Genomic DNA, 27,033 nt, shown 5'->3' on the forward strand with positions numbered 1-27,033 from the left:
TAATATATATATATAATATATATATTAGGGGTGGAACGAGCCGAGCTCGGCGAGCTTACTCGGTCAAATTCGGCTTGAAATTAATTTCGAGCCTAAATTTAAGCTCAAGCTTGGATTAATTAATTCGAGCCGAGCTCGAGCGAGCCTAATTTCGAGTCGAGCGAGCTCGAACCTAAACGAAGCCGCTTGAAATTCTAACATCATACGATAATAGTTAATTATATAGAACTTATCTATATTTGATACAAAATATGTCTAATAGTTCAAAATATAAAATAATTATATAAATATAGTATTATAATATGAAGAAAAAAATTTATGAGTTTATAATTCTAATCTTTTCAACCTCACATGTCTTTTCTTCCGCCTTCAATCTCCATATTTTCATTTTATTTATGCAGTCAAAAATAAATAATTTATATAGATAAATATTGGATTAAATTATCCAATCATATATAACTAAAATTAAAATTTTATATGAATAATAATTTTTACTTTTAAAAATATTCGGGATATTTTTCAAGTATACAATTAATAGCAAGATAGGCAACGGCAGGCATATGCTGCTACTTGGAACTTGGAGGGCTTCGGCTTGGCCAAATAGGGTGAGAGACAGAAAAGAGAAAGAGAGAACACATTGAAAATTTAAAGCTCTATGAAGAAAGAAAGAAAGGAAAAATGTATAAATTTAGTAAATTTTGCTTTTTATTTGTTATTGGGTTTATTTTTATGGGCCAACAATATGGCCCAATTTTAACTAAATTCAGATTATTCACTCAGCTATAGATAATTAAATATATTATATTTTATATTATATATATTATATATATATATATATATATATATTATATATATATATAGTGTAGAACTACTATGTTATCGAAAATATAGAGGATTTGATGTTTTCGAATTTTGACCCTTTGATTAAGAATTGTATGATTGGGATGATTGCGGTCCCCGTAGGATTAAATAATATCCCTAGAATTGAGTGGTCCCTACAATATAATATAGTATTAATTCAAAGAATGATTAGTTGATCTAAAAATCAAAAAATCGAAAGCATCAGATCCTCTATACTTTATGTTATCGAAAATATAGAAGATTTGATGTTTCATTTTTGACCTTTGATTAAGAATTGTATGGTTGGGATGATTGCGGCCCCCTTAGGATTAAATATATTCTTAGAATTGAGTGGTCCTACAAGATAATAATAGTATTATTCAAAGAAATATAGGGTGATCTAAAAATTAAAAAATGGAAAGCACCAGTTCTCTATACTTTTGATAGACATATATATATATATATATATATATTATATATATATATATATTATATATATTTCGAGCTTTTGAGCTTTTCGAGCCTAATTCGAACGGCGAGTAATACTCAAGCTCAGCTTGAATGAATTTCGAGCTTTTTTTTTTGTTCAAGCTCGGCTCATTTAATTTCGAGTCGAGCTTGAGCGAGCCAATATCGCAGTCGAAACGCGAGTCGAACGTTGAGCCGGCTCCGCGCATTTGCGCGCCCTATTATTATATATTATATATATATATATAAAATGGTAAAATTAATTCATGCTCGGATTCAAATTGGATACGGACAAAATATATTGTTTTTATTTATACAGGCAAACCCTTTTTCCTTTTCTGTCAGCCCTGGCTCCCTCGGTCGAGCAGCAGCACAATCACAGAGGGTAGGGACTAGTACCAGACTGGACTTGGGAGATGGAAGAAGAGCTCCTGAAGCTTCCTCCGACGATCCCGGAGGAGTCGCTGGCGCAAGTGCTGGAGTCTCTGTGGAGGACCCGCGAAACCGGGCTCGCCTCGCCCGACAAGTCCCGCATCCAATCCCTCCTCAACCTCCCCACGCCCCAACACCTCGGCCCCGTAACCCCCCTCTCCCCCAACCCCCCTCTCTCTCTCTCTCTAAGAATCCCCAATTCCTCGTGTTCTCATTGATTGCTTGAGAAATGTACGGGCATGATCCAAATTCGAGCATGCGAACTTAATATCTTTGATGGCTTTGATGGCGGAGGTGCTTGTAGTGTCTTTATGATGTTTCTCTTTGTGCTCTTCGCTCTTTAATGAATGTGCATAGGGAATTATAAGCCTATATCTTAATTTGGAAAAAAAGAAGAAGAAGAAAAGTAGCATATTTTTTCACCATCATGCAATCCTTTGATATGTTAGCTGATGTTGGAACTTAAAATTTTAGGTTTTAGCGTGCCTTCGCTCTATCATCAGGAAGTGTGTGAACGAAAAGCTCGCAGGAGAGAATATCCAGAATGTATTACCTCATGATCTTCCTGCGGAACTCAGAAATGTTCTTGTCTTGCTACTTCAGAAATATCAGAATCAATGGATGGCGGAAGCGACAAAGGACCAGGTGTTTTATCGAGATTATTTTTCGGAGGTTTCTTTGCGGCGCACAATGTTTAAATTGTTAATGATTGGGTCCCAAACCTTTGTATTCTGATGCAATCTAATCATTTTTCTTCGTGTGTCTCGGTTGAATTGGAGAGAAATGCGCTTGTATTGTCTATTGTTAAATTATACGAAAGTGTCGTTTTTCTCCAAAAGCTTAAGATACTAAATATTCATCACTCTCCCTCACGTCTGGGCTCGTGACTTTTTAATAGAACCAGGAGGTGAACTTGAATTAAACGGAAGGAAATTAAATAACGCTAGGACCCTGGCGGGACTCAAACTCCAGACCTGTTGTTCTTATATTACATTAAATTATGCGAAACAACCGTTTTCCTTCAAAAGTTTAAGCTGCTAGAGAACGGTGTTTTTAATTTTGGGGCTCTTATATGACAAGTAGATGAGGTGGAAATTTCTCTCCAATTTTGTGGAGGATATATGATTGTGGCAAAACATATGGGTTTAGGACCCCAATTGTAACAAATTGAAAGGTCGGGGACCATACTGGAACTTTAAGGACCAAGAAGACATAGAAAGCATTTCTTAGATGATAATTTCTTTCTTAACAACTTACTGTACTGTTCTATTTCAAGAATTTTGTGTATTCTGGTTTTCCCAGCCTCTTTGGCAGAAAACACGGGTGTCAGATCAAGTTAAAATCAACAGACTGCCTCCTTTTGCATCCTCTACAGCATCGGAACTATCATCGTTACTTTGGCCGAGGGAAGATGATGCAACCGCTTACCCTAAGAGCAGTAATACTGCGAGCAATGTTGTAGCCAATCTTCCAAGCTTGTCTTCAACGCCACATAATCAAGATCATGGTTCCCTGGACGGACTGGTAAATGATTAAAAAATTGATTTAACGATACAAGTAATTGATGATCGCTTCTGTAATTTTGTGGTTCATGAAAATGAACATGATTTGTCCTTTTTGTGTGTTTTGATGCAGTTTGTAGTGATATCAGTCCGAGTAGTATCAATTAACAGAGTAATTTTATGCAGTTTGTAGTGATATCAGTCCGAGTAGTATCAATTAACAGAGTAATTTGATGCAGTTTGTAGTGATATCAGTCCGAGTAGTATCAATTAACAGAGTAATCTGAACACTCGCCAGCTATTAGTATCACATTGGTGGCATTCATTTTATATAAGTCTCAGTGCGGCCGCAAGTTTTTTACGAGACAAATGTTTTGCATAGCACAAGTAAAAAGAAACCACTATTTTGTTAACTATTAGATGGTTCCTTCTGTTTTACGTAAGAATATAAAGATTGCTCGTGCACCTGCCCGTCCTTCAAACAGAAGCAAAAGAAACATGATATCTACTCTTTGCCATAAACTGAAGGTTACGAAGCAAGTTTACTACTACATAAGTTGAGTTCGTTTTTCTTTTTTCACATACATACACCTCGGTAAATGATTATGTATACTCTAGATTCTACCTCTTCTAAATGGATGTTATCATTAGCCATTGGTGCTGCATGTGTATTTCAAAGTTTTATTATGTGCAAAGTTTGTAGTTTTGAAGTGATATCATTTTATTTTAGAAAAAAATTAACAGATATATGTAGACAAACATTTTGTTTCAGGCAACTTGCAAAATTTATTTCTATGGTGTACGTTAAAAATAATTCCATCTAGCATCTGTAGGCACTTTTTGCTAACACTAAGTAGTGCATTGTGTTTTGGGTTGAGTTAAAAAAAAAAAAACTTGTTTACAACAAAAAGTTCCACGGACATTAATCTCAGTATTTCCTACAATAATTTAAATAGGCACTTAGGCAGATTCCCAAGCCTATCAAGCTCTATATCAAAGCAGCCTATAATGGCATGAAATCTACTGCTGAATCATTTGCTAGGAACAGCTATTTTTGTTATACTTGGAGAATTTATTTATGCTTTATGGAAATAATGCAGACAACTCTTCCACGCCTCAAGTCAATGACGTGGACCATGGAGAAAAGAAATTCAGCACCAGCAAATCGCTTGGCTATCATTACACTGAAGGTCCTGTTCTTGTTATCTTGAACCTTATTCTGACTTGGGTGTACCTTAAACCCTGTTTCTTTTTTTCTTCAGTTTGAGTTTGATATCTTGTCATGATTTCAAAGAGACGCAAATGCTTCAGAAATCTGTGTACATATTGGAAATTTTTCTGTACTCTACTAGGTGAAGATGCTCCATATAGATATGGAAACTACGATTAGTTTCTGGATACGCGTAAATGTAAGAAACAGCTCAAATAGTTTGATTAGGGAGGATGATTAAATTCCACGGCTTGTGGCTACAATAAAAAAAGCTTTTTGAGTGGTCCTTTCAAGAGGAAAAAAATTTCATTGCACCTCTTAGTGTGCCTAGCGAATTCTTCTGTTGCTGATTTTGACCTTGTAATATTTGACACGGGGTGCTTACTTTGTTCTTCTTTCTTACATGGCTCTGTCCATTACTTATAAATTGATAGCTTGTGAAACTTGCAGGAACAACATGGTCGTTTCCATCTTTTGAATATATCTAACTCCTTTGCCCTTGTCTTTGTATTTGCAGCTCCAAGATTATTCAAAGTCTTCCTCTGGGGAAATAGAGGTGAAGTTTCAGCTTTCGAAAGACTCACTCGAAGCTATGTTAAGATCGATGACACATCTCACCGAACTGCTCTCGAATTCTGTATGACCTTAACTCAATCTTAGAACATCATTTTATTTTGATGAAACTATATTTTATCTTATGTTTATTCTTGTAAGTCATTTATTTTTTATTTTTTATTAAAGTAGAAGATGAAGTGCCTTTACATGGTTGAACTTCTGCTGATTTCCTACAAAAGAAGCTTCAAGTTTCTTGCTATCAGGGACAGTGCAATTTGTTCTTAGCGAGAAATTTTACTTTTGCATTATATCATCAACATGTGCTCCATTAGACTGCTGCTCTATTTAAAAGAAAAGGAGATTTGAAGATTGAAAGTTTAGACACTCGTTTAGTGCACACTACAGCGGTAAAACTATTAGGATCAAGTTGAAAACTTGAAGTAGGTTCCTTTACTTGCCCCTCAAATTTGTTATACTTAGATGGAATAGGTTCATGAAGCTCTGCCCCTTGGGCAACCTTTATTTTCTTTTCAAGTTGCACTAAGAAATCCCATATAAAATACGTTGCCATCCATCCACATGTATTAATTGTCTCCAGATAATTTAATGCAAATTCAATGTGATTTGCGACATTTCCATATATAAAAGTAAATATAAGGTTGTTTATTTGTTTGACATCTAACGGGACAAAAATAGTGCAAATTCACCCAGATTTATTTTTATTTTACAAGCTCTGTACATTTTAAGATTTTGAATTTTCTTTTTATGACCTTGCTATTTGCTGGTAGGCCGCATCACCATTGGAACCATCGGCAAAGAAGCAGAAACAGTGACTGAATGCTGGACTGTTCATCCTTCGGGATCTTGACGGTTCTTTCTATCACCGAAACAATACTTTCATTTTTTGAAAGAAGAATCGAGAATTAAACATCCTGACCAATGTCGACAGCACTATGAAAACTAGCTAGGATTTTGTATTTGGTTCATTAGATGACTTAGCTGCTGCAAAGCAAGATCATAATGCTTTAAGGATGTGCTTGTTAAGATCACACCATTGTAACATCTGAAATATTTTCTGGGTTCCAATTAAAATAATTTCTTTCTGAAAATCCTTTGGTTTCTTTGGCTTGTTGGACTTTTTTTTTTTTTTTTTTTTTTTTTTTGTTTTTGGGCTCGAGCTATATCAAGCCTGTTTTGTGCATGAATTGCAGATGGATGGATTACAGATAAGTACTCCAAAACTTTCCCTGATGAATAATCTGTCATTAACTGAACATGCTGAGACATTTTTGTTAACTTCATGCTCCTTTCAGGTAAAAAGGCAACCGAAAAATTACCAACTCCTTTTTGAATACAATATACATTGGTCCTCTTCCTACAGTAAATTTCTGGATTAGAAACTTGAAAATTAATTGATGTAGCACTGCTGTGCATAGTGCTTTATAACATAAAAGTAGCATTAAAGATTTGTAACGTATCTTCGATTCGTGCAGTCTTATATATGAGAGCTTCCTACATTACTCTTAGCTCTCAGAACCAAGACACAGGCTAAGTTTCTCATAATTATCATTTTTCAGCTGAGATAAAAGGATTGCAGAGAATGAGCGAGCTAAATTGGTCGCAGGGACGACAGGACAACATCCTGAAGAGAGCTATCTCTCAGCATGGCGGCTTTGAACTCGTCGAAGGTGACCTTCCCATCATTGTTTGCGTCCATCTGATCGAATATCTCATCCAGCTTTCCTGGCTCAGTTATATCAGCCGGAAGACAATCCTCGGGCAACGCCTGCAACATACATCACCGTTTTGCTTGATTTAATAGAAATTTTGGAGTATGTTGTAGAGAAAGGATAAAAGAAATAGTGGGGAAAGTTTACTCGAAGCATCGACGCCAATTCTTCCTTACTGATGGACCCTGATCTGTCCGTGTCATACATCTGAGCACATAATGAGGGGTCAGATACATCGGAAAAAAGCTGAACAAGCATGGATTGCTCTAGAACAATCTTATTTAGGGGTAAATTATATGGATAGTGCCTCTCTATCCCAATATAATGACTTAGTTCGTGAACTTTCCATTTAAATACTTTTAAGTTCTGGAACTGCTTTATGTATAGCAATTTCATAATTGGCCACTAAAGGAAAAAAAAAAAAAGGAAAAAGAAAAGGAAAAACATGATTTTAACGGTTAGGAATGAAATTGCAATATATGAGAAGGTTCAGGGACTAAAAAATTTTTAAGTAAAAGGTTCTGGTACTAGCTCGCCATATACGGATAGTATTGGGATAATCCATGCACCTAATCCTTAATGACTACAAAATAAATATTACTTGTAGTAAGTTTCATAGCTTTCATTTTATTCATGGCTTAGCATGGACTGAATCACTGAATCATTTTTGTGTCCCACAGGTTCTCTCCTGAACCATTTTCTACCGACCTCCTTGAATCAAAATCAAATGCAAGGAGAAAAAGAATATTAATCCGAGCTGACCTGAAAGCAGAGTTGGAGAGCGTCATCTCCTCGCGAATTTCTGAGACTGGATAGCCCACACAGAATCTCCCTCATGTCCACGGTTCCATCGCGGTTGTTGTCAAATAAATCAAACACGCGAGGAGCCAGAGGAATAAGTGAATCCATTTTCATTGCTTTCAGTACTTGCTCAAACTCGCTCAGTGTAGCATTCTCCCCGTTCGAACATCTGCACTTGGGAGTATTCAGTTTTCTGAATCTGGACAGATTCTTTATTGACTACATAAGCTTTCTCTAGCTCATTATTATAGTGTTCTAGTAGTTGAAAGACTCACATTCGTCTGAAGTGCAACCGCAGTTTCTCTAGTTCCTCTTGTGTGAGATCATGGGATCCAAGCAAACTCTTCAATTTCCTTGTTCTCAGTGTGACCTTGCTGCTCAACACACTGGCTATCGCAGCTGCGCGCAGTTTTCTCCGCGCGTTGAAGCTTTGCAGTTTGGAAACGACCTCTGCATCCATGAGATCTTGCTTTGCCGAGTCTCCTATCACCCAAGGATGCTTTAGAAGCTGTTTCCATACAAAGTTATAGAACTATCAAACTTCGGCACTAGTTTAAAGAAAAGGTATTTCCAGATATATCCTTGCAGAATTTTCTCTTACATAACAATCCCTGCAAAAACTGAATTTTGATATTTGTTTTTCAAAAAACTCGATTTCCTATACATGTATACCCTTGTACTTACTAAAGTCGCATTCTTTATAAAGCTATTTCCAATCGAAGACCAACTTTCGCCATGACTTGGATGATTCTCCAGGTTACTGTAGTGATATTTTTGTAATGGGTATACAGTGAAAATCATATTTAGGACATACATACAAATAACAGAAGAAAGTGCAAAACATACATCATCAGCTGTCGGTCTTTTATACGGCTCGACAGACAGAAGGCTGGAAATCAAGTCCTTTGCAGATGAAGTTACAGTCTTCCATGTTTGATCCTCAAAGCTGTATTCACCCTGGAGAGGAAGAATGTCTCAAGTGAGTTTGGAAATCCGGAATCATAGTGAGCACATTCCAGTATGAAGACAAGTGTGTTATGTTATACCGAAGCGAATTTAAGTGGAATAGCATATTTGGTTTGCGAGATATCACATCCAGTAATTGTATAATTTGTACTCTGATACCATCTATCAATGATTCCTATATATGTGGCTTGTGAATTGAATTCGGCCTGGTACAACATTGACTTTGTTTTCTCATTGCCTCAAATAACTCTCTCATTTTTCTTGTTAAACCAATTATTACCTTAGTAGTGTGTTACATTTATGAAATTCTTTTCTAGAAATCCCATGTCTCAAGGAAATATAAGAGCTGAATCCTTTTCTTTCTGAAGCACTGGACACAATATCAGGGCCTATTTCGATAGCACGCCGAATGCTGTTTTACAATTCCTTACAGTTGGTAGTGCTTGGCTGCTCAAAGGAAAGATTGATAGAAGAACAATAATTGATTTATGTCAATCCATAAACAGCTAAAACTGCAGTAACTTAAGCTTCTTAGTAGGTAAAAGCCTTTTCTCTGTTACATTGTAAGTTGAACTATGACCAACAGAATGGACTCAGAAAATGCCAGATGAAGAACTACTGATGAACTTACAGCTAAAATCCTCTGCTGCTTGTCCCGATTTGTCGGTGCATGAAATGGAGGGCACCTGAAACATTAATGAGGAAACAAGAATGAAAAGTTGAAAGAGGCAGCAGCAGCACTCCAAGAAAACTAACTGCAGAACCACAGCATTACCCAGATAGAAGGATGTAAAGAATCACCCCAAGAGACCACATATCACTCGCAGACGACACCTCGCGCCGCGACAGAGCTTCAGGCGAGACGTAATCAATCGATCCAAACAACGCAACAATCGGATCGGTGAAATCCTCTACCGAACTCAGCCCAAAGTCCATGATCTTAAGAGGAGAGCGCGATCCGCTGTCCGAGAACAAGCAATTCTCGGGCTTTAGATCGCGATGAACGATGTTTGCTCTATGAAGAGCCGCGAGGCCATTCGCAATTTGGTGGACTACCACCGCAGCTTCGAACTCCGAGTAGCGCGGTTGAGCGACTATCCGGTCGAAGAGCTCCCCGCCGGAGCAAAGCTCCAGCACGAGGTGAACTCCGCTGCCGTCTTCATAGACATCATAGAGGTTGATCACATTAGGATGAGGGGAAACATTCTCTACAATCTTCCTCATGACCAGGATTTCATTCGTCAGCAAGGCGTCGGATATCGAGACTTGCTTCCACATGTTCAGTGCCGCAGCAGCCGCGATGCCCTTCTGAACTCCCGGCGGTGCGAATCCGAATCTGCGCAGGGTTTTAATGGCAACATCAGTCTTCTGCTCACCAGATTTGCTGAAACCTCTTCTGACAACAGAGAAGCCGCCTCGGCCGAGAATGTCAGAGACTTCATAATCATCAGACAGCTTTCTAATCCCCTGCCTCGACATTTACTACTCGAATATCTGGCGCTGAATATTAATCAAATGCAATCGAAAATTAGATTACAGTAGTAGAACAAAAATTCATCTGTCTCCTCAACTAATTAAGACCCCAAATGCTTTGCAAAATTGATGAGGAGGACACAGCAATGATTGGGCCCAGAAGAGACAAATGCCAAAGTACAAGTAGAAACTGATATTGGGGAAGGAGTAATAAGGAATATAAGAAAAAAATATGTATATATATATAAATATAAAAATACCCATTGGCAATTGTTGGATTGTTTAAGAACAAAATATGGAGGGTAGAGAAAGGGAGGCAAATGGGGGATTAAAGAAATGGAGAAATTGGGGGAGGGTTTGGTGGAGTTAGTGCCTGTTTGTTTTCTTTTAAAAGAGATGCCAGAGTAATGGATTAACTCGTAACTTCGAAAAAGTTGCAACATTTGTTTCAACACCAAAATCACAAAATCATTCAAACTTTTTTTAACAAATGGGCTTAATAAATTTATATTTGCATCAATAGTCTCTTCTTATCATACGAGCACTTAGGTGGTGTTTTTAAATGAAATACTACACGGTGACGTGTTCTTTTCTATATTTTTTATTCTCTCTAAATAAAAAAAAAAAAGTTAAAATATGGATATAAACACAATGATACAATCATCGTGTTTAACTTAAAATTGTCAATTTTATAGATGTATAAAAGGTATTGGTCAAATTTTATAAAAGTTAACTACAAGAGGACAATTTATTTGTAATATATCGATTGGCGATGACATTAGTTTGGCTGCCGAAGGCATTTCATTAACTTTAATGATGGAGTGAAAACACAAAAATACAAAATTAATTAGAAAAAAATAAATCGAATGAAATAAAAAATTTCTATCTGATATATTTTCAAATTTTGGTTCAATTTGATTTTTTTTGGTTTTAATAAATATTAATTTACCCAATTTCATTTAACAAGTTGATTTCTTTTGTGGACTCTGTAAATCAAGTAATATATTATTGTTAGATATTTGATTTGATGTAGTCACATTCATAAATCATAACCATATATATACATCTAATCATATATATCAGAAAGTGAGACATATCTACGTACATACATTACATTACATATATACAGAGTTGAGCTGAAATACTATCAGTAGCAAATGGACTCCGTTGCCACCAATTTATTTTTGATAATGGAGCCTCCAAATCGTCGATCGGTATCGTTGAACATGATCTATATCATTTGAAATATCTAAAAATCAAATTTTATGCTTTTCCGATATTATTTTTTTGTCCATCAAGTGGACACAAAATGAACGGCTAAAAATGAATATTCTTTAAAAAATGATGATAGGAATCTTGTAATCAAGATGGAGAATATAGATCTTGTTCTAAATAGTTTAAAGAATTTTCTAGCCAAAATTAAATCGATTTGAATATCTTTAAAATGTTAAATGAAAAAACGCCTCATATCGATCATTAAAATTACAAAATTTGAAACTCTTTGATCATTAGGTCAATGATGTCAAAAAGATATAAAATTTAATTTCTAAATATTTTAAGTGGTATAGATCATGTTCAATGATACCAATCATTGATTTGGAGGCTCCATCATCGAAAATAAATAGATAGCAACGAGACTCGTTCAATCGTTTGCTACTAATAGTATTCTAACTTAACTTCATATATATATATATATATATAGAGAGAGAGAGAGAGAGAGAGAGAGAGTTAAAGTCATACTTTGATTTCATAATTTAAATTAATTACCTTAATTAATTTTTATAGTTACAAAAATAAAATAAAATATATACTAATTAAACCTATAAAGGTCGACACATTCAAACATTAAAATTTAAATAGCCTTTGACTCACTTAAATCAAATAAATTAATAGATTAAATAACAAAATCAAAATTTTTAAAATTTGGTTAGCTAAGTAAAAATGATATACATAATTTAGATAAATTGTATACATTTTTACAATAAATTAAATTAGTTTTAATAAAAAATAAAAAAATTATTAAAATATTATAAATTGTGAACCACATGACCTCTTAATGGTAGAGAGGAATGTCATATAGCTCCAAAAATGAATATAAACATTCAAAATATAAATAGGCTAAATATTTCAATAAGCAAAAATAAACCTTCTTACACAAAAAACTTTGGTGCAAAATAAGTTTGTCATTGAATATTTTATTTCAACATCCATGCTTCCAAGCCTTAATCTGAGCAATTACTAACAAGGCAACCAAACATAGCAGTGATAACCCTTAGAATCAAACACTCTTTTTTCGAGAAAACATAAAAAACTATTTTCCACACAAAAAAAAAAAAAATCATAAAAACAACACTTCTTTCACACTTTTTATTTTCCGAACAGCAAATTCCTAAAACAAAAACATTACTTTTCATAAATTTTGAAAGAAAAAAATTTCTACAAATACTACTTTTCTTAAAAACCAAGTGGCCGAAAAATACTTAGCAGACTACGGAAAGCTTATTTAGAAAGCACAAATCATCTTAAAAAGCAGTAATCTCAGATTTAACTAACTTAGGCTTCCCTTTCAGGTGGTGTGGTTCCTCCACTAGCTATTTGGAGAGTACAGAACAAGTTCGTCGATTAAGAAACACCGAATTTACGAATAAAAACAACAAACACCTAATAAAAGAGCACATTGATATGATAACCACAACAAAACGTCTACAACTGAAACTGTTGTCTTAAAACAGCAGTTCTGCCTCAAAATTCTGCAGACAAATACAAAAACCAGTAGCCAAGCATACGAATGAATCTAGGCACAAACAACATGCTAAAGTTCTTTGCTCACTGCTCACCAGGGATGCTCTTGAGGATGTCCGAGTCACCTGAATGATACATTACACGACAGTAAGCCATTATCATTCAGATCGAGATTAATCTCGATATTGATATCGGGATCGATGTATATATGTAGAAAAGAGGGAGAGAGCAAAACCGGGGTCAATAATGCTGAGGCAGCAAACGCGGAAATATTTGCCACAAGCTGTTCCCAGATCAACATTGTCTGACCGACAAAACCAACAAATTAACAATTAACCATAAACGGTGCGGCCTAAAATGGAGGTGATGTCGAATTAAGATAGGTACGAAGATACATAACTTAACCTAAACTGTGAACCATTTTGAGTTGGCTACCCAACCATTCAAAATCTTAATTTTCCTATCCAACCTTTCAATTTGTTTGATTTGAGGCATTTTGACTTCAAATTTTGAATGTGTTATTTATCTACTTCATGCAATTCTCGCAACTGTAAATAAATTATAGTAAGTAATTAGCTTAAACTTTAAAGTCAAAGTATCGTTGACTGACTCACATCAAACAAACTAAAAAGTTGGGTAGTAAAATAAAAATTTTGGAACGTTAGGTAGCCGATTCAAAATGGTCCATAATTCAAGTGGGTTCTGTACATCTTTACCTCTTAGATAAAATGAGTACTACTACACACAAATTTGCAATTCCAATACTTGTATCTCATTAAAAGAAAGATTGGCAGTCAATTTGATGGAGAACAAACCATAACTTTCAATCAACAAAAAAACAAAGGAAGAAAAGAAAAATGAAAGAGCGTGCTACGAACAACTATATCAAAATGACAAAAATCAACCAAATATAGTTATATAAGGAGAAAATGATAAGATGCATTATATGAGCTTATCCACCTTCATGAGTGAGCAAAGATAGAATGAATACTTACTTCCATTGAAGTGATGTACGCCGACCTTCGCTAACATTGCATAGTACTCTATCTCAGACTTTCGGAGTGGAGGGCAGTTGTTTGCAATAATTACCAATTTCCCTGAAGATAATAGACACAAATAATTTTAACGAAGTTAAAATTTAAAAAATATTGCAAATAGTCTTCCCAAAATGACTCTCTAACAAAACAATCCAGTGGAATAGAGTAAAGCACATTATGAAGACATCATTACCATTAACTGACAACAAGTTGACAAGCTTAAGAATTTTCAAAATATCCAACAAGTCAAAAATACTATGAGAAGCATTGTATTCAAAATGGAAAACACTAACATCAAACTTTATGGAAATGTGAGGGATCTACTTTGCAAGGAAAGATGAATTTGAATAATAAAGGGGTAAGTCTTGGGGAGGTGCTGAAACCAAAATCGGATGTTTTCATTTATCCTGGTCAGACTTGGATGTTTAGTTTATACTGGCGCCACCAGAAACTCAGATTAGAACCAAATAGCTCAATATGAGTCAAAATAGCCCACAATAACGGCCGGTCTCAAGTACTAGCCAAAATTGCCTAGCAGGAAAAGAAATTACAAAATTAAAAAAATGCCAAAGATCGTATTTCTCTTCATGCTTAAGGTCAAGGAAGGTCTTCACACTCTGAATGCAGAGTTTTAAGTAGAATAAGTCAAAACCTTTGCACCAATTCGCAAATTTTATCATACATATGGCAACTAAGAGGAAAATAATTTTTATAATTTTTATTTTGTTAATTTAACTTACATTATAAGAGCAGACAATAATAAGAACCTCAGGAAGTGTTTGATATTCACATAAAGACAGTCTAACATTACTTTGATAATCAGAGTATTGACCCAGAGTATACGACTTTTTCTGGCAATATGCCAGAACAATCCAAGTAATCTATATGACAACTCTTTGTACTCCTCTCCTCTCTTTTAATGCACCTCTATAGCAATCAAAACCAATTACAAAGAGATTAACAGTGCTATAAAACAAATTTTGCTCAATGTAAGCTGCAATTAACTCATGGCATGTTGTGATTTATTAACCTAGGGATGAACACAGTGACTGACAACAACAGTCATACACTGTAAAAAAAGATGTGGTTGTGAAAAATCTATCAAATGGATAACTGTGGATCCCAATCATCGCATACAATTAGACACCAAGCAAACAACCTGCAGGCAAGTACAGATACTGCAGCACTTCTTCCAAAAGAAATATTTTCCCTATATCCAAAAGTTAAGTGCCATCATTTAAGTGCACTACAGTCATACTATGCCAAATCTCAATTATTGATTAGCATTTCTGTTAAGAACACGTCTCGAAAAAATAATTTAATCAGTTAACTTATGCGATCAGAAAATATGTTGACATATTGTAACTTCCATTTTCTTAAGCCTTCCACAAGCTGCATCACGAGTAATACCATGCTCGCTCCCGGCGGCAGATGTGAGTGCAAGCTGGATGATGGGAGCTAAATAATCAAGAGATTTACAAATCACGGGGAGATGGATCCTGCACATTGCCCAAAGAAACCAATCACTTCAATCCAGATTCTAATCCATGGAGTGGGCATTGTGTTATTCTTACTTCATGTGTCATCCACCAAACATTACCCTAGAGAAATAAAGAATCTCTAGATGAATTACGGAGGTAGGTACGTTTATATAGGGAGCTGCATTCATCCCTATGGCGTGAAAGAAATAGCCAAAGAACCAAACTCCAGTCCCAACTACAAAGAATCTTCTTGCATTAAAAATTTTCCGAAGAGAACTAGTAAGGCCTAATTTAGGATTTCTTTAAAGACCCCCCCAAAAAAAATCCAACGCCACTTCTGATCTCTGCTTATCCCATTCTGTGACAAGACGGCAGAAACCCCGACAGGACATGCTTCTCTAGCAGGTGTTTCCGCCACCATTTCATATCATATGCAAGTGGAAATCTAAGGAGCTTTCAGGTTTTTTACGATTCTAAAGCATGAAAGCGCCAACATTTCCAAGAGATGCAATCTTAAACAAGGCCACAATAATGCTCCAAACTCAATCTCTCAACACGAAGCCCGTTTCCCCACAACTACACATTGGAATCATCCCAAACAATAAATCCATAAAACAACGTACATCAACCAAACCCGATCTACTGTTTCAATCCCATTTATCCACAATACACCAACCCACATCAATTTAGCATAGATAACACGATTAGAATGATCCAACAGAAAAAGAAAAGAAGAAGAGATATATCAAAAACCTTTGGAAGTACGGAGGGATCTAAGGACCGTCTTGTACCCAAGCGTATACTTCCCACTCTTCATCACCAGGGCGAGCCTGTTGTTGATGCTCTCGGTGCTCTTCTTCTACATTTCGATCAAAAAGCAACCATTTTCACACCAAAAAATCACCAAAAAATGCTAGAGACGAAATCAACGGAGCCATGATCGATCCAAATTTGGTTTTAATGGTAGAAGATGATCGATTATTACCGTCTTCTTCACGGGCGCCATTGGAGAAGCTCCGAGCAGAGGAGGCGGCGGCGAGAGGAGATAGAAACCCTAGAGAAGTCCCAAAGAGCGTCAGCAAATGGAAAACCCTCATAATATATAGAAAATGGGCAACGAGGCATAATTACGAAATTGCCCCTCTTCGAATCAGTTGATCCGGCGCGTTTGGTACTTGTCCAACGGCTACTGATCATCACTAGAAAGGTAAAAATGTATCAAGGCCCCTCAGAAATATACCATTTCGAAACCAAGCCCAAAATTTTATTTTTTATTTTAGTTCTGTATTAGATTTGTCACAGTTTCCATTATATTTTATAACTCTAATTTTTCTAAACATAAAAAATCTCCTATATTACATGCATGCTAAAAAGTATTGTATAATTAGTAGCTCGTAGTTGATTGTATTTTCTCAGCAAGTATCTTATAAATTGTCAAACTAATCGGAAAAGCATTTGGACATTTGATCGTGCGGCATTTCTAATACTTTTTTTAAATTCGTCTACACTTAGTGACATAGTTATTTTTCTCATCTTTAAAGAATTAGTACTTTTTCAGAAGATTATAAACTCATTTAAGTTTATGGTATTTATAAAAAAAATTCTCGAAGTTTTCAAAAAATTGATCATATATGCTCTAGCAAAGTTTCTTATTTTTCAATTTACTCTCCTTCACCTAAAATTCAAATTCATCACACAATCTGTTGAAAGCAATCTGTGCAACATCCACCTCGCTTGGATGCTATGTCCTCTTTAGAAATTCATCGCTTGAATGCTATGTCCTCTTTAGAAATTTCTACATCATAGAGTCTCTTTTAGTATTAGCAATCATTTGATATTTTGGAGTAGAAATGGTAAATTTTTTATAATGGGTAATATCATATGGTATAGTTACTTGGCCTATTTGTTGTAGAGAAAGGGACGGAGAAGAAGGAGAGTAGAAAAGAAAAATGAGAGAAAAAAGGAGAGCATAGTAATAATACACAATGATAGTTATAAATCGCATTATAAATAAACGGTGTTGAAAAAGTTAAGCTCTAGTATGGAGATAAGAAAGGAGAATCTCGAAAAAGAGACGAAACTAGGATATCATGATTGTGACTTAATGAAATGATGGTAATAAGATAACTCGAAGAACCGAGAGAGAAGAGATAGAATGAAAATATAACTACAATAATGAGGTGAGAGAGATTGAATGGCAAATTGAAAAGAGGAAGGAGATGGAATGAACAAGTAATGATATTTAGTCAGGTGGACATATCTTCGTCAAATTAAGAAAGAGTTTCAATCGATTAAGAATTCACATATAATTTATGTGAATAAATAGTGAAACACCGTTACATGACAATACCGTAATTTCACATTTTCTTTGAAATTGCTATTAAAGAAATAAAAAATATATTTAATTTTAACTTCTAAATATACTTAGGATAGAAAGATCTATAAAATATAAACAAATCAATTTACTATTAGGAATCAATTTGTTAGGTTTCCCAACCACCTTTCTCTGTAGCTTGGTATGCAAAGATTTTTTGTATATCTACTAACCGTTCCACTCATTCGAAATGCAAACCTCTATCTCTATTATATGGGATGATCTAACTATTAACATAAGAGCAAAACTCAATAGAGATAAATTTTACTTTTCAATAGAGAGTTGATCTAAAATAACATATATATCTAATATATTCTTTTGAAAATGTGCTCCCATAAATTAGCGAACATACCAACTAAATTACAAAGAAAAAGTTTCAAACCCTAGCTCATCAAGAGAAAGTTTTAAACCCTAACTCATCAACCGTATTGAATTTATGTAAAATATAAAACAGTTCTATATATTGCTTGAAGCTTTTAGAGTAAACAGTTGTTTCCAATGATATACAATTAGGATGTTGAAAATCCGCTCAGAGGTAAGAAAGAGTGTTAAATACAAAATAACTCTATTAGCTTTAGCTTTTGTGAAACTCTATTCAAACAGCCTTCATCAACAACAAGACGGATTTTGGTTTAAAAGCTTGCATAAATCATTCATATCCAGAATATCCACAATCCATGCTTCTTACTCTCAAAAACTGAAAAGCTTTATACAATGATTGCGAAAGACTAAAGAAGCATTGAACACTAGATTGGATAATGGTTCTACACACTGGTGAACACCCAAAAATTGATGCAAACACAGCATAAATCCAAACTGTTGATACATATGGTGATTCCATTTTGCCCAAAAGATGAAGCAGCCAAAAGGAAGCTATAGAATACCTAACAATAATATAAGGAAGTTAAAAAAAGCTAGTAAGTGAACTAGCAAATTCTAAGGTTAGCGCTTCCTTCGATTAGAAGACCTTAGCGGTTGCGATGGACAAACTGACGAAGTGTCTTGGGTCGCGTTTTCCACCGCCTCGTTTTTACAGCTTCTCAGCCTCTTCTTTGACAAAGAAGTAGAAGCTCCTCCTTGGCTTTTGGATCCTTCCACTGCTTCAGCTTTTACAGAACTTCTCAGTCTCCTCCTTGTAGTGGGATTAGGAGAAGCCGCCGGATCTTCTTCGGGTTCGTTCGCATCATTTTCTTCTTCTTCGCACTCCAACTGGGGCCATTCGGCGCCGCAACCCGGACAGGCTCTTGAACCCTAGGTTAGAGTTTTTTAAGAAACAAGTTTGTGTGATTGATGAGTGATATGAGAGAAAAGAAGGGAATTACGATAAGAGTTTTGTCAGTTACAAAAAATGATGAATGAGAAATGAGATGGGAAGGAATGTCCTGTGCTACCTTCCGCCGAGAAAATTTCTGCTTTAAACAGTAATCATGGATTCGAATATTGCAACCTTCATTTGGACATGTAGAGGCCTGTTTGACAAGCAAAGGTCAACACGGCAGTAAGGATAACAGCAGAACACATTGTAGTTCAAGCATTTATAGAACATGGCACTCGCTTAAACATGATTCAAATTTAAATAGGCTCCACAAAGAAAATGGATCCAACATCAAACCGTCTAGATATCGGCTAGTAATTCCGCAGAACAGCAAATTTATTTCATAAAAGTTATCCACCTCTGTGTCACAGGTTGGCTCGCTCAATAGAGCAACTCTCCAAAATTCCCCTACACATTCCAATAATTTTAGACAGGAGGAAGATGTTTGTTCTTATAACTTTTTAAGGAAGATAGCACCACATCAACAATGGAGATTTCGAAATTTTTTATTTCCCCTCCATTAAAATAAGTGTATGATTTATATATAACCATCCTTGTAATAATTGATCGAGGTCATAGCTGGTCAATTTCTACCTACGAACCCCAGAATTCAAGCTATGAAGCAATGTCCTCATAAATTCCAAATTTCCACCTTTTAGTGTAAAAAATCAGCGAATGCAGCAAGTAGGTAGCTGCCTAGGGGGAAAAAAAAAAATCAAGAACACAGACATGATCCATATTTTACTTGTGACTACTAGACTTGTTCCGACCAACCCCACGTTTTAACACAAGTATCAACTTTTGGAACCAAGTGTGGGAAGGAAAAAGATAAATACTGATTTGGCCTTTAAAATCAGAAAGTGAGGAACTAAATAATAATATAAACATGGTTTTTAAGCGCCACCTGTTGTTCAGGAGCCGGGGTAAAGAGAATAACCAATTCATAGAATGGCAATTAACGACGGAGAGAGTATAGATACCTTAACACCTGCTTCATTGCAGACATTGCAAGAAGGGACATCATTGCTGCGGAACCAACTTCGAAGATCAAGGAAAGATCTTACGCCAAGACCAATTTTCCCACTAGAGGTGTACGATAGCCATCGGTCTTGTATGAGATCATTGAGAGTTTTCTCCTTTTGAGACATTGTAAAGTTCCTAAATGCAGGAGGAATGCGAGATTGACTATCCTGTGAACTCTGCCCAGCAGGAACCTGAAAGTTTGAAACCAGATCCATTGAATTCAAGGAGAATGGAACAAAAATACTCCAACACAAAATGAACTAACAGAAAGAACTATATAACAAGCAATTAGGATAAGCTACAAAGTGATTTGTTGTCAACATGAAACTAGATAACTCCTGTAGGACCATACTATAACAAGAAAAAGCTAGAGGGTTTAACATGTAAATTGTGAGAAAGGCTTTAGTGGCAAGTTAAACAGCTGCCGATAAACCAAATAGAAAAAGAAAAATAGTAGAAAACCATATGGTGTGCTTAAGTGGTACGTCACAAGGATGACAAAACAAATTGTCAATATGGAACTTGCAGACTTTGAAGTGTCTTAGATTACAAATGTTTCCTTTCGTTTGAGGATTAGCATTCAGCTGAGATATCAGTTGCATATTACCAAGACAAGCTTTCGTTCCCATGCAAATATCGAAATCACCTCAAAGATCTTTTCCCTGAATATAAGGTTGTGACTTTCTTCCTAATTCTAGTGTGATCGAACAGCTTGTCAATGATAAATCATAGCCCATAGATGGTCACCATAGAAGATTAGCAGCTAAACCCATAGTCCTGTATAAAAAGATACAAGCTATCCTTTGTAAACAAATTTCCTACCAGCTCTCAACCTTATGTCAATGCATCAAAGTTTGATATTCTTAATAGGATTCAACAACTTTTCACTCAATCATTGCAGGGTTTGGCATGGATTGCACAATGCTGTGTGTAATGCCACCAGGCATCCACAGAGGATGCACAGTCCAAATCTACATCTTCCACCTGCAAAACTTTCTTAGTGGATTTGATCTTTTGTAGGATTTGACTCAAAGATGAGAGCTCAAAGAAAGGTGCTTAAAGAAGAGAAGGAGGGGGGGGGNGGGCGGGGGCGGTTTCTCCTAGTCGAATTGGTAACCAGACAATTATTATCATACCATTTTTAGTTATCCCTCCCTTGCGTTGTTATGTATACTGAACCATATTGAATCCAACTCTATCTAAACAGGACCTTCGAACACCCTTATAAGTCTCTGCATTTTGGGTATCCCGACCTTTTATCTCTCACTATATTGCACTCCTAACTATTTTCACTATACAATAATAATCAGATGCAGTAGGGAACAACACCAGATCCAAAGCCATAACAAAGTGAGTAGAAGAAACTACTTGGCCATTACCTATATCAAACTGACCTAGACACCAGATATTCGTTCCATTTTTGGTATACACATATGTTATGTATATCACTGGAACAATTGCAGAAAAGGTAAAGTCTGCAAAGAAACTGCACCAACAGGAATAAGGAAATAAATTCAGCAAATCTAAACCTCAATCCGCCTTACTTGTCAAATACTTTGTAAAAAAAAAGCAAAAAAGGGAGGAAAAAAAAAGCACCCAAAATTGCAGAGCTTAGTAGGTATACAGAAAAAGTAAAATTATTTATAGGTAAGGTATAGGAAAGCATCTTTCTAGAAGAGGAACTTCAATCACTAACCTGATTCTCAAGCCGGATGTTAAGAGCCTCAATATTGGTTACGCAGCCCTCAGTTCCAGCATCCTGAATTATCGCTTCTATCTGAAACAAATAATGGGTATTTCGAGATATTAGAAACACTGGTTTCCTAATGATTAAAGTCAAATATTAAGCAGAGATTCAAGTGCAATCATTTGAAGCGATAGTCAAAAGACAACTGAAACATACAAGCATACAAAATGAAAGTATTAATCAAGTCATTTCAGGAGAAGCCATGAGACATAATCAGGTACTGTTAACATTATGCTAGCAAATATTCAGGTTTCTTTACTAATTATTTGATTAAAAGAGGCCATTAGTGAAGTTAACGTTTTTTTTTCTTTTCTTTTGGGTTGAAATAAATAGGATAAAAACACAGGCTCGCCGATAAAGCTGTAAACAACAATAGATAAACCTTCGGAAAATATTGATTATGAAAAAATCCACCAAATAATTCATATATATGTTACCGAACAAAAGCTAATACATAAAATGGAGTACGTAATGTACCACAAGGCAAGGAATTCAGGTTTAAATACAAGCATAAAGTAATTTTTGAGCCCTAAACTCAGGTAACAAACAATGATAATTTTAACATTTAAAATTTTAGACAAGCAAGTGAAAAAGAAGCATAGAGAGAGGAGAGGAAGTTAAAAGGTGAAAGTAAACAATCTACGAGTGATCTCTGCTGGTACCTGGATAGCTTTGGATCAGACAAAACATCCTTCATGGTATAAGCAGTGTTCTCGTTTTACAAATATTAAGTGGTAATCAACAACACAAATGAAATCACTATGGTGGTAGTCAAGAGAAAGAACTGATCAGAGGTCCTCTACCATGTCAAACAATATACGCTCTCCAACAAGATGGGCCAAAAGCCTCTTTTTCCTAATTCTTTTTCAAGTCAAAGAGTTTAGGTTTCTTTGTAAGATTTACGTCTTTGTTAGATTTTGGTCTATGAAAAATGCATTTGAATAATTAAATTGGATAACATAAAGGTTCATTTTATGAAATTTTGCTTTTCATAATTTTACTGTTTACTTCACTACATTCCATAGGTGTAAAGAGAAACAGACAAATTCCTGAAACTGTGTATCCATTTTGTATCCAATATAGTTATGGCTCAAGCATTTGCACAAGAGAATACGGTTAAAATGAGAATTAAATTTGAGACATATTTCTTTGTTGATCACTAAATCTAAATCTCACTAAATGTGGAAAAATTCACATGGAATCCTTCTCATATGGACGGCACAAATCCCAAGGAGAAAGCATATAGTTAGACTGGCATTCCCATCTCTCCATTTGTACAATTCTAACCTATATAAACCCTGAAATATTGGCCAAGAGGGTTCTGGAACCAATCAGGAAACAGAAGTCATATATTGATTCTTGAGGAATGAATCACACTTTTCACCGCATAGTTTCTTATAGAATAAACAACAAAGCAACAAAACATGGTCAAGTTGTATCTATGAATCTTTCACAATTGTACTTTTGAAAATCTCTTAGAGGGAGCTGCCAACAACAAGAAAAAGGTGATTCTACACCAACAAAGTTCATTCAATAAAGACTAGCAAGCATAAAATCATGCCCATTTTGCAGCAACAGCTGTAGATTACTACTAAAATTCCAAGCAAACAATGGCATACCACACCCTTGTAGAATGCAATCTGCGGAACTGAATACTTCGTCCCGAGCTTTGACTGCTCATCAGCAACGTTATTTATCACCCCATAGTAAACCTTCCCATCATACTGGTTTCTGCATGCTCGCAACTCGAATTGCACGTAAGCCAGCTCCTTATTAATTTTGAGAAGAACATCGTTGAATAGCTGCTTATTATTGACTGCAGCATATGATGTGAGCATCAGAGGTACCAAAGCAAATCACCATATATGTATATGCGATTGTTTTTTCTTTTGATATTTTAAACTTATAGATGCTCAATTAACTGTTGGAGACTTGATTGATCGTCCATCATGTGCTACCAACACCTCTAGACGAAAATAGAGAAAACCGAATGGTAAAAGAAATAGATGCAAAAAAAATAGACCAATATTTACGTCGTTCGGCAACTGCCCACATTCACGAGGAGAGTGAGAGAGATATTCCACTATATGAAAAAACAAAAGTACAAGTTTACACCTTATGTTTTTTCCAAACCATAAGCCAAGAGTCTTATGGTGAAATTCACCCTTCTCTTGCTCCAACAAAAACTCTTAAAGAAATAACCGAGAAGAGCTTTTCAAAAGACTAAATTAGAGAAGTATAAAGTTTTTGACCAAAATCCTTTATGTTGTTGCTTTGGATAGCCAAACCACTTAAGTAATTGGTAGAGCACCTCCACGCTGCTGCTGATCTCAAACTTGATGCCGCACGCAAGCCACTGAACACTTCTCTTTTCTACCAAACACTCTTATGTCTGTTCGTCCGGGCTAACATCACCTTAATTTATCAGCCTCTACTAATTAGCTTAGTCATGATGTAAGTTACATTATCCTTTACATTATCCTTTGCAGAAACCTTCATAAGCTGAATTTCTCCATCATTCTTCTCAATGAGCTCCCGTAATTTGTAATACATGGCGTCTATGTGTTTTGTCCTCAAATGGTAAACCGAATTTTTTTGTGAGACATATAACATTGACTATCACAACAGATGATTACCTCATCCTGTATGATCCCGAGTTTCTAACCAAAGCTCTAAGCTAAACTGCTTGCTTAGCCGCTTCAATCGTCGCCATATACTCCGCTTCTACAGTTGACAAGGCTACAATGTATTTTAACGTAGATTTCCAACTGATTGGTTCGTCGCCAGCAAAAATTTGTAAACTGTAATAGACTTACACTTATTCAAATCACTAGTATTCAAAATCTACAAACTCCTTCATTTTACCGTTACCGGAATCTTTCGAGTAGAGAATACCCATATCCACTATGCCCTTCAGGTACCGTAGAATTCACTTCACAGCCTCCTATTCTTGTTTTTCTAGATTTGACATATATCGACTAACAACACTAAATGCATAAGAAATATGAAACCTAATACAAATCATAGCATACATCAAGCAACCGACTGCACTAGCATACAATAACCTTTGACCTAGAATTAATCTCCTTATCCGTCTTAGGACACATCTTCTTAGAAAGTTTGAAGTGTTGGGCCGACATATTAAATTGTTTTAGAATAGCCTGTATATATGTCTTTTGTGATAGCCACAGCTTATCCTGTATGCGGTGTCGCCTGATCTCCATATTTAGAATTTTTCTAGCACTTCCTAGATCCTTCATATCAAATTCCCAACACAACTAATCATCACTACACTTCTTCTGAATTCTTAGCCCGGTATCAGCATATCATCTACGCGTAAGTAGAATAAACGAACCATCTTCAAGCCTTCGATAATAAACACAAGTGTCGTATAAACTAATGCCATAACCATGCTCGATCATAAATCCGTCAAACCATCAGTACCATTGCCTCGGTGCCTGCTTTAATCTGTAGAGGGATCTTTGCCTTAGTGCATGCTTTAACCAGTAGAGTGATCTTTGCCTCGGTGCTTGCTTTAACCCGTAGAGAAATCTTTTCAATTTGCACACCAGACTCTCCATCGTCGGCTGAATAAAGCCTTAAAACTACTCTATGTAAATTTTGTCTACTAGAGCCCCATGAAGAAACGTGGTCCAAAAGTCAAGTTGCTGAAGCTCCATATCAAACATAGCCAACATAGCTAGAAGTATCCTAATCGACGCGTGCTTCACCACTGGCGGAGACACCTCCTTGAAGTCGACTCCCTTTATCTGCGCATAGCCCTTGGCTACTAACCACGCCTTAATTTTTTAAGGTTTAGAAAAGTTCGTTATGATAGTTTGTTTGAGCTTTTCTCTGAAGAAGAGAAATAAGATGAAAAAGAGTGGTAAAATATAAAAGAAGTCAAGATAGAGAATATTGAGTGGTGACTTCTTTTGTTTGGTTCACGTGCACTCGGTTCATAGAGTTTATAAACGAATTGATTCCTATTCCTATTGGTGGATATTGTAGCGATACAGTGAGTCACGTTGAGTTCCGAGTAGGACTTCAAATCATACTTGACTTTGACCAGGCCCTACTACATTATATATATCTGTATGTGGTACCGGCCAGAGCTAATTAGTAGAGGCTAATAAATTAAGGTGATGTTTTTTTTTTTTGAGAGATAGGTAGCATGCTACCTGCTTCGTTTATTTCATTTAGAAATAAACTTAGCTGAAAATGTGAATCAACTAGGATTCAAATTTGGGTCTCGGATACCAACCACCAAGCCCTTTGCCACTTGCTCTAGGGACGGTCGGTAAATTAAGGTGATGTTAGCCCGGTCCTGAGAGTATACAACAGCAAAGAGGAGTGGTGTTCGGCAGCTTGCATGCGATGTCAAGTGAGGTCGGCAGTAACGCAAAGGTTCTCGACTAATTGCTTGAGCGGTTTGGCTTTACCGAAGCAACAATACAAAGAATTATGGTAAAAAATTTGATGCTTCTCTAATTTAGTCTTCTTTAATTAAGGTTTCTCGAAAAACTCTTTCTGGTTATTTTTTTGAAGTTTTTTGTTGGAAAGAGAGAAGGATGGGTTTTAGAATAAGGCTCTTGGTTTTTTGTTTGGAGAAGACATAAGGTGCAAGCTTGTATTTTTATTTCCTCATATAGTGGAACACATTCCTCTCACTCTCTCCATGCTGAATCACATAAACATCGGTCTGTTTTTTGCATTTATTTCTTTTACGATTCATTTTTCTCTATTTTCATGCATCTGTGTTGGTAGCGCATTACGAACGATCAATCTAAGTCCCCACCATTAACCTTATCTTTATCTATAGGATCCACAACTATAAATTCATGTCTAATGATTAGAACTTGGCTTATAGAAGGAATAAATTCAACATAATCTTGCCACTAGCAGAATCTTACGTTCATAGTATCTGCAACTGCAGAAGCTTAAATGCATATGATTTGCCTAATCTAACATTAGAAACCATACACCTCTGCATAAATCAACAAAATTACCTGGGTTTTTTCCGCTGATGCCCATGAACATCTCATGGAACTCCTCCTCCATTAACGGCCCACGGCTCAACAAGGCTTGTATAAGGGTATGGTGCCTCCAAGTTAAAGGCGCCATTTTCACCTCCCAGGAGATCTACCAAAACCCTAAACTTCCATTGAGCTCCAAGGGGGAACTCTTTGAAACCCTAATTTTTACCTGAATAAAGGATCGGAAACGAACCCTAAGGTCGGAAGCGAAAAACCCTCGATCGGCTTCGGAGAGAGCGCGCGCGCTTCTCCTCTTTTGTGGCGGGAGAAGCAGAATCCGAGCTCGAGAATCGAAGCGAGG

General features: G+C 36.0%; 4 protein-coding genes across 12 annotated transcripts; 1 reads left to right on the plus strand and 3 right to left on the minus strand.

The window, feature by feature from the left end:
• On the plus strand, positions 1,635 to 8,748 carry LOC109719831. Of its 9 annotated transcripts, none has more exons than XM_020246652.1 (8): positions 1,635 to 1,886; positions 2,215 to 2,385; positions 3,043 to 3,264; positions 4,343 to 4,432; positions 4,970 to 5,089; positions 5,796 to 7,024; positions 7,418 to 8,102; positions 8,245 to 8,748. In XM_020246652.1, exons 1-6 carry the CDS (start codon positions 1,725 to 1,727, stop codon positions 5,838 to 5,840), a joined length of 810 nt encoding a protein of 269 aa, XP_020102241.1. In that variant the 5' UTR covers positions 1,635 to 1,724; the 3' UTR covers positions 5,841 to 7,024; positions 7,418 to 8,102; positions 8,245 to 8,748. The 9 variants fall into 9 exon arrangements, with proteins under 9 accessions (XP_020102241.1, XP_020102247.1, XP_020102245.1 ...); XM_020246658.1 differs by having other exon boundaries at positions 8,295 to 8,748; XM_020246656.1 differs by having other exon boundaries at positions 8,330 to 8,748.
• Positions 6,322 to 10,255, minus strand: LOC109719830 (calcium and calcium/calmodulin-dependent serine/threonine-protein kinase-like). Its single transcript, XM_020246650.1, has 8 exons — positions 10,238 to 10,255; positions 9,280 to 10,004; positions 9,136 to 9,190; positions 8,385 to 8,495; positions 7,814 to 8,046; positions 7,500 to 7,707; positions 6,885 to 6,944; positions 6,322 to 6,793 (listed from the first exon to the last, which is right to left on the minus strand). Exons 2-8 carry the CDS (start codon positions 9,981 to 9,983, stop codon positions 6,617 to 6,619), a joined length of 1,548 nt encoding a protein of 515 aa, XP_020102239.1. The 5' UTR covers positions 9,984 to 10,004; positions 10,238 to 10,255; the 3' UTR covers positions 6,322 to 6,616.
• LOC109719832 (60S ribosomal protein L30) lies at positions 12,521 to 16,334 on the minus strand. Its single transcript, XM_020246661.1, has 5 exons — positions 16,223 to 16,334; positions 15,991 to 16,096; positions 13,715 to 13,816; positions 12,955 to 13,023; positions 12,521 to 12,844 (listed from the first exon to the last, which is right to left on the minus strand). The coding sequence occupies exons 1-5, from the start codon at positions 16,241 to 16,243 to the stop codon at positions 12,804 to 12,806; spliced, it is 339 nt and encodes a 112-aa protein (XP_020102250.1). The 5' UTR covers positions 16,244 to 16,334; the 3' UTR covers positions 12,521 to 12,803.
• On the minus strand, positions 18,237 to 27,032 carry LOC109719833. The gene is made up of 6 exons (XM_020246662.1): positions 26,706 to 27,032; positions 23,316 to 23,512; positions 21,646 to 21,726; positions 19,907 to 20,140; positions 19,003 to 19,080; positions 18,237 to 18,862 (listed from the first exon to the last, which is right to left on the minus strand). The coding sequence occupies exons 1-6, from the start codon at positions 26,818 to 26,820 to the stop codon at positions 18,554 to 18,556; spliced, it is 1,014 nt and encodes a 337-aa protein (XP_020102251.1). The 5' UTR covers positions 26,821 to 27,032; the 3' UTR covers positions 18,237 to 18,553.

This window comes from Ananas comosus, linkage group 13, assembly GCF_001540865.1.
Source record: "Ananas comosus cultivar F153 linkage group 13, ASM154086v1, whole genome shotgun sequence".
Taxonomy (NCBI): Eukaryota; Viridiplantae; Streptophyta; class Magnoliopsida; order Poales; family Bromeliaceae; genus Ananas; species Ananas comosus.

What these genes read in the sequence shown, in the direction of transcription:
- LOC109719832 (XM_020246661.1), bottom strand. Translation starts at nt 16,243, where the DNA reads ATGGCGCCCGTGAAGAAGACG. An exon ending in ATCCCTCCGTACTTCCAAAG is followed by an intron (nt 13,817 to 15,990) that starts GTTTTTGATATA and finishes TATTATCTTCAG; the next exon opens with GGAAATTGGTAATTATTGCA. An exon ending in CCTCAGCATTATTGACCCCG is followed by an intron (nt 12,845 to 12,954) that starts GTTTTGCTCTCT and finishes TGTATCATTCAG; the next exon opens with GTGACTCGGACATCCTCAAG.
- LOC109719831 (XM_020246651.1), top strand. Translation starts at nt 1,725, where the DNA reads ATGGAAGAAGAGCTCCTGAAGCTTCCTCCGACGATCCCGGAGGAGTCG. An exon ending in ATGGTTCCCTGGACGGACTG is followed by an intron (nt 3,265 to 4,342) that starts GTAAATGATTAA and finishes GAAATAATGCAG; the next exon opens with ACAACTCTTCCACGCCTCAA. An exon ending in CCGAACTGCTCTCGAATTCT is followed by an intron (nt 5,090 to 5,795) that starts GTATGACCTTAA and finishes ATTTGCTGGTAG; the next exon opens with GCCGCATCACCATTGGAACC.
- LOC109719833 (XM_020246662.1), bottom strand. Translation starts at nt 26,820, where the DNA reads ATGGCGCCTTTAACTTGGAGGCACCATACCCTTATACAAGCCTTGTTG. An exon ending in TTGCATTCTACAAGGGTGTG is followed by an intron (nt 21,727 to 23,315) that starts GTATGCCATTGT and finishes TATTTGTTTCAG; the next exon opens with ATAGAAGCGATAATTCAGGA. An exon ending in AGAAATTTTCTCGGCGGAAG is followed by an intron (nt 18,863 to 19,002) that starts GTAGCACAGGAC and finishes ACTCTAACCTAG; the next exon opens with GGTTCAAGAGCCTGTCCGGG.
- LOC109719830 (XM_020246650.1), bottom strand. Translation starts at nt 9,983, where the DNA reads ATGTCGAGGCAGGGGATTAGAAAGCTGTCTGATGATTATGAAGTCTCT. An exon ending in CTCTCCAACTCTGCTTTCAG is followed by an intron (nt 6,945 to 7,499) that starts GTCAGCTCGGAT and finishes TTATGTGCTCAG; the next exon opens with ATGTATGACACGGACAGATC. An exon ending in AATTGGCGTCGATGCTTCGA is followed by an intron (nt 6,794 to 6,884) that starts GTAAACTTTCCC and finishes TGTATGTTGCAG; the next exon opens with GCGTTGCCCGAGGATTGTCT.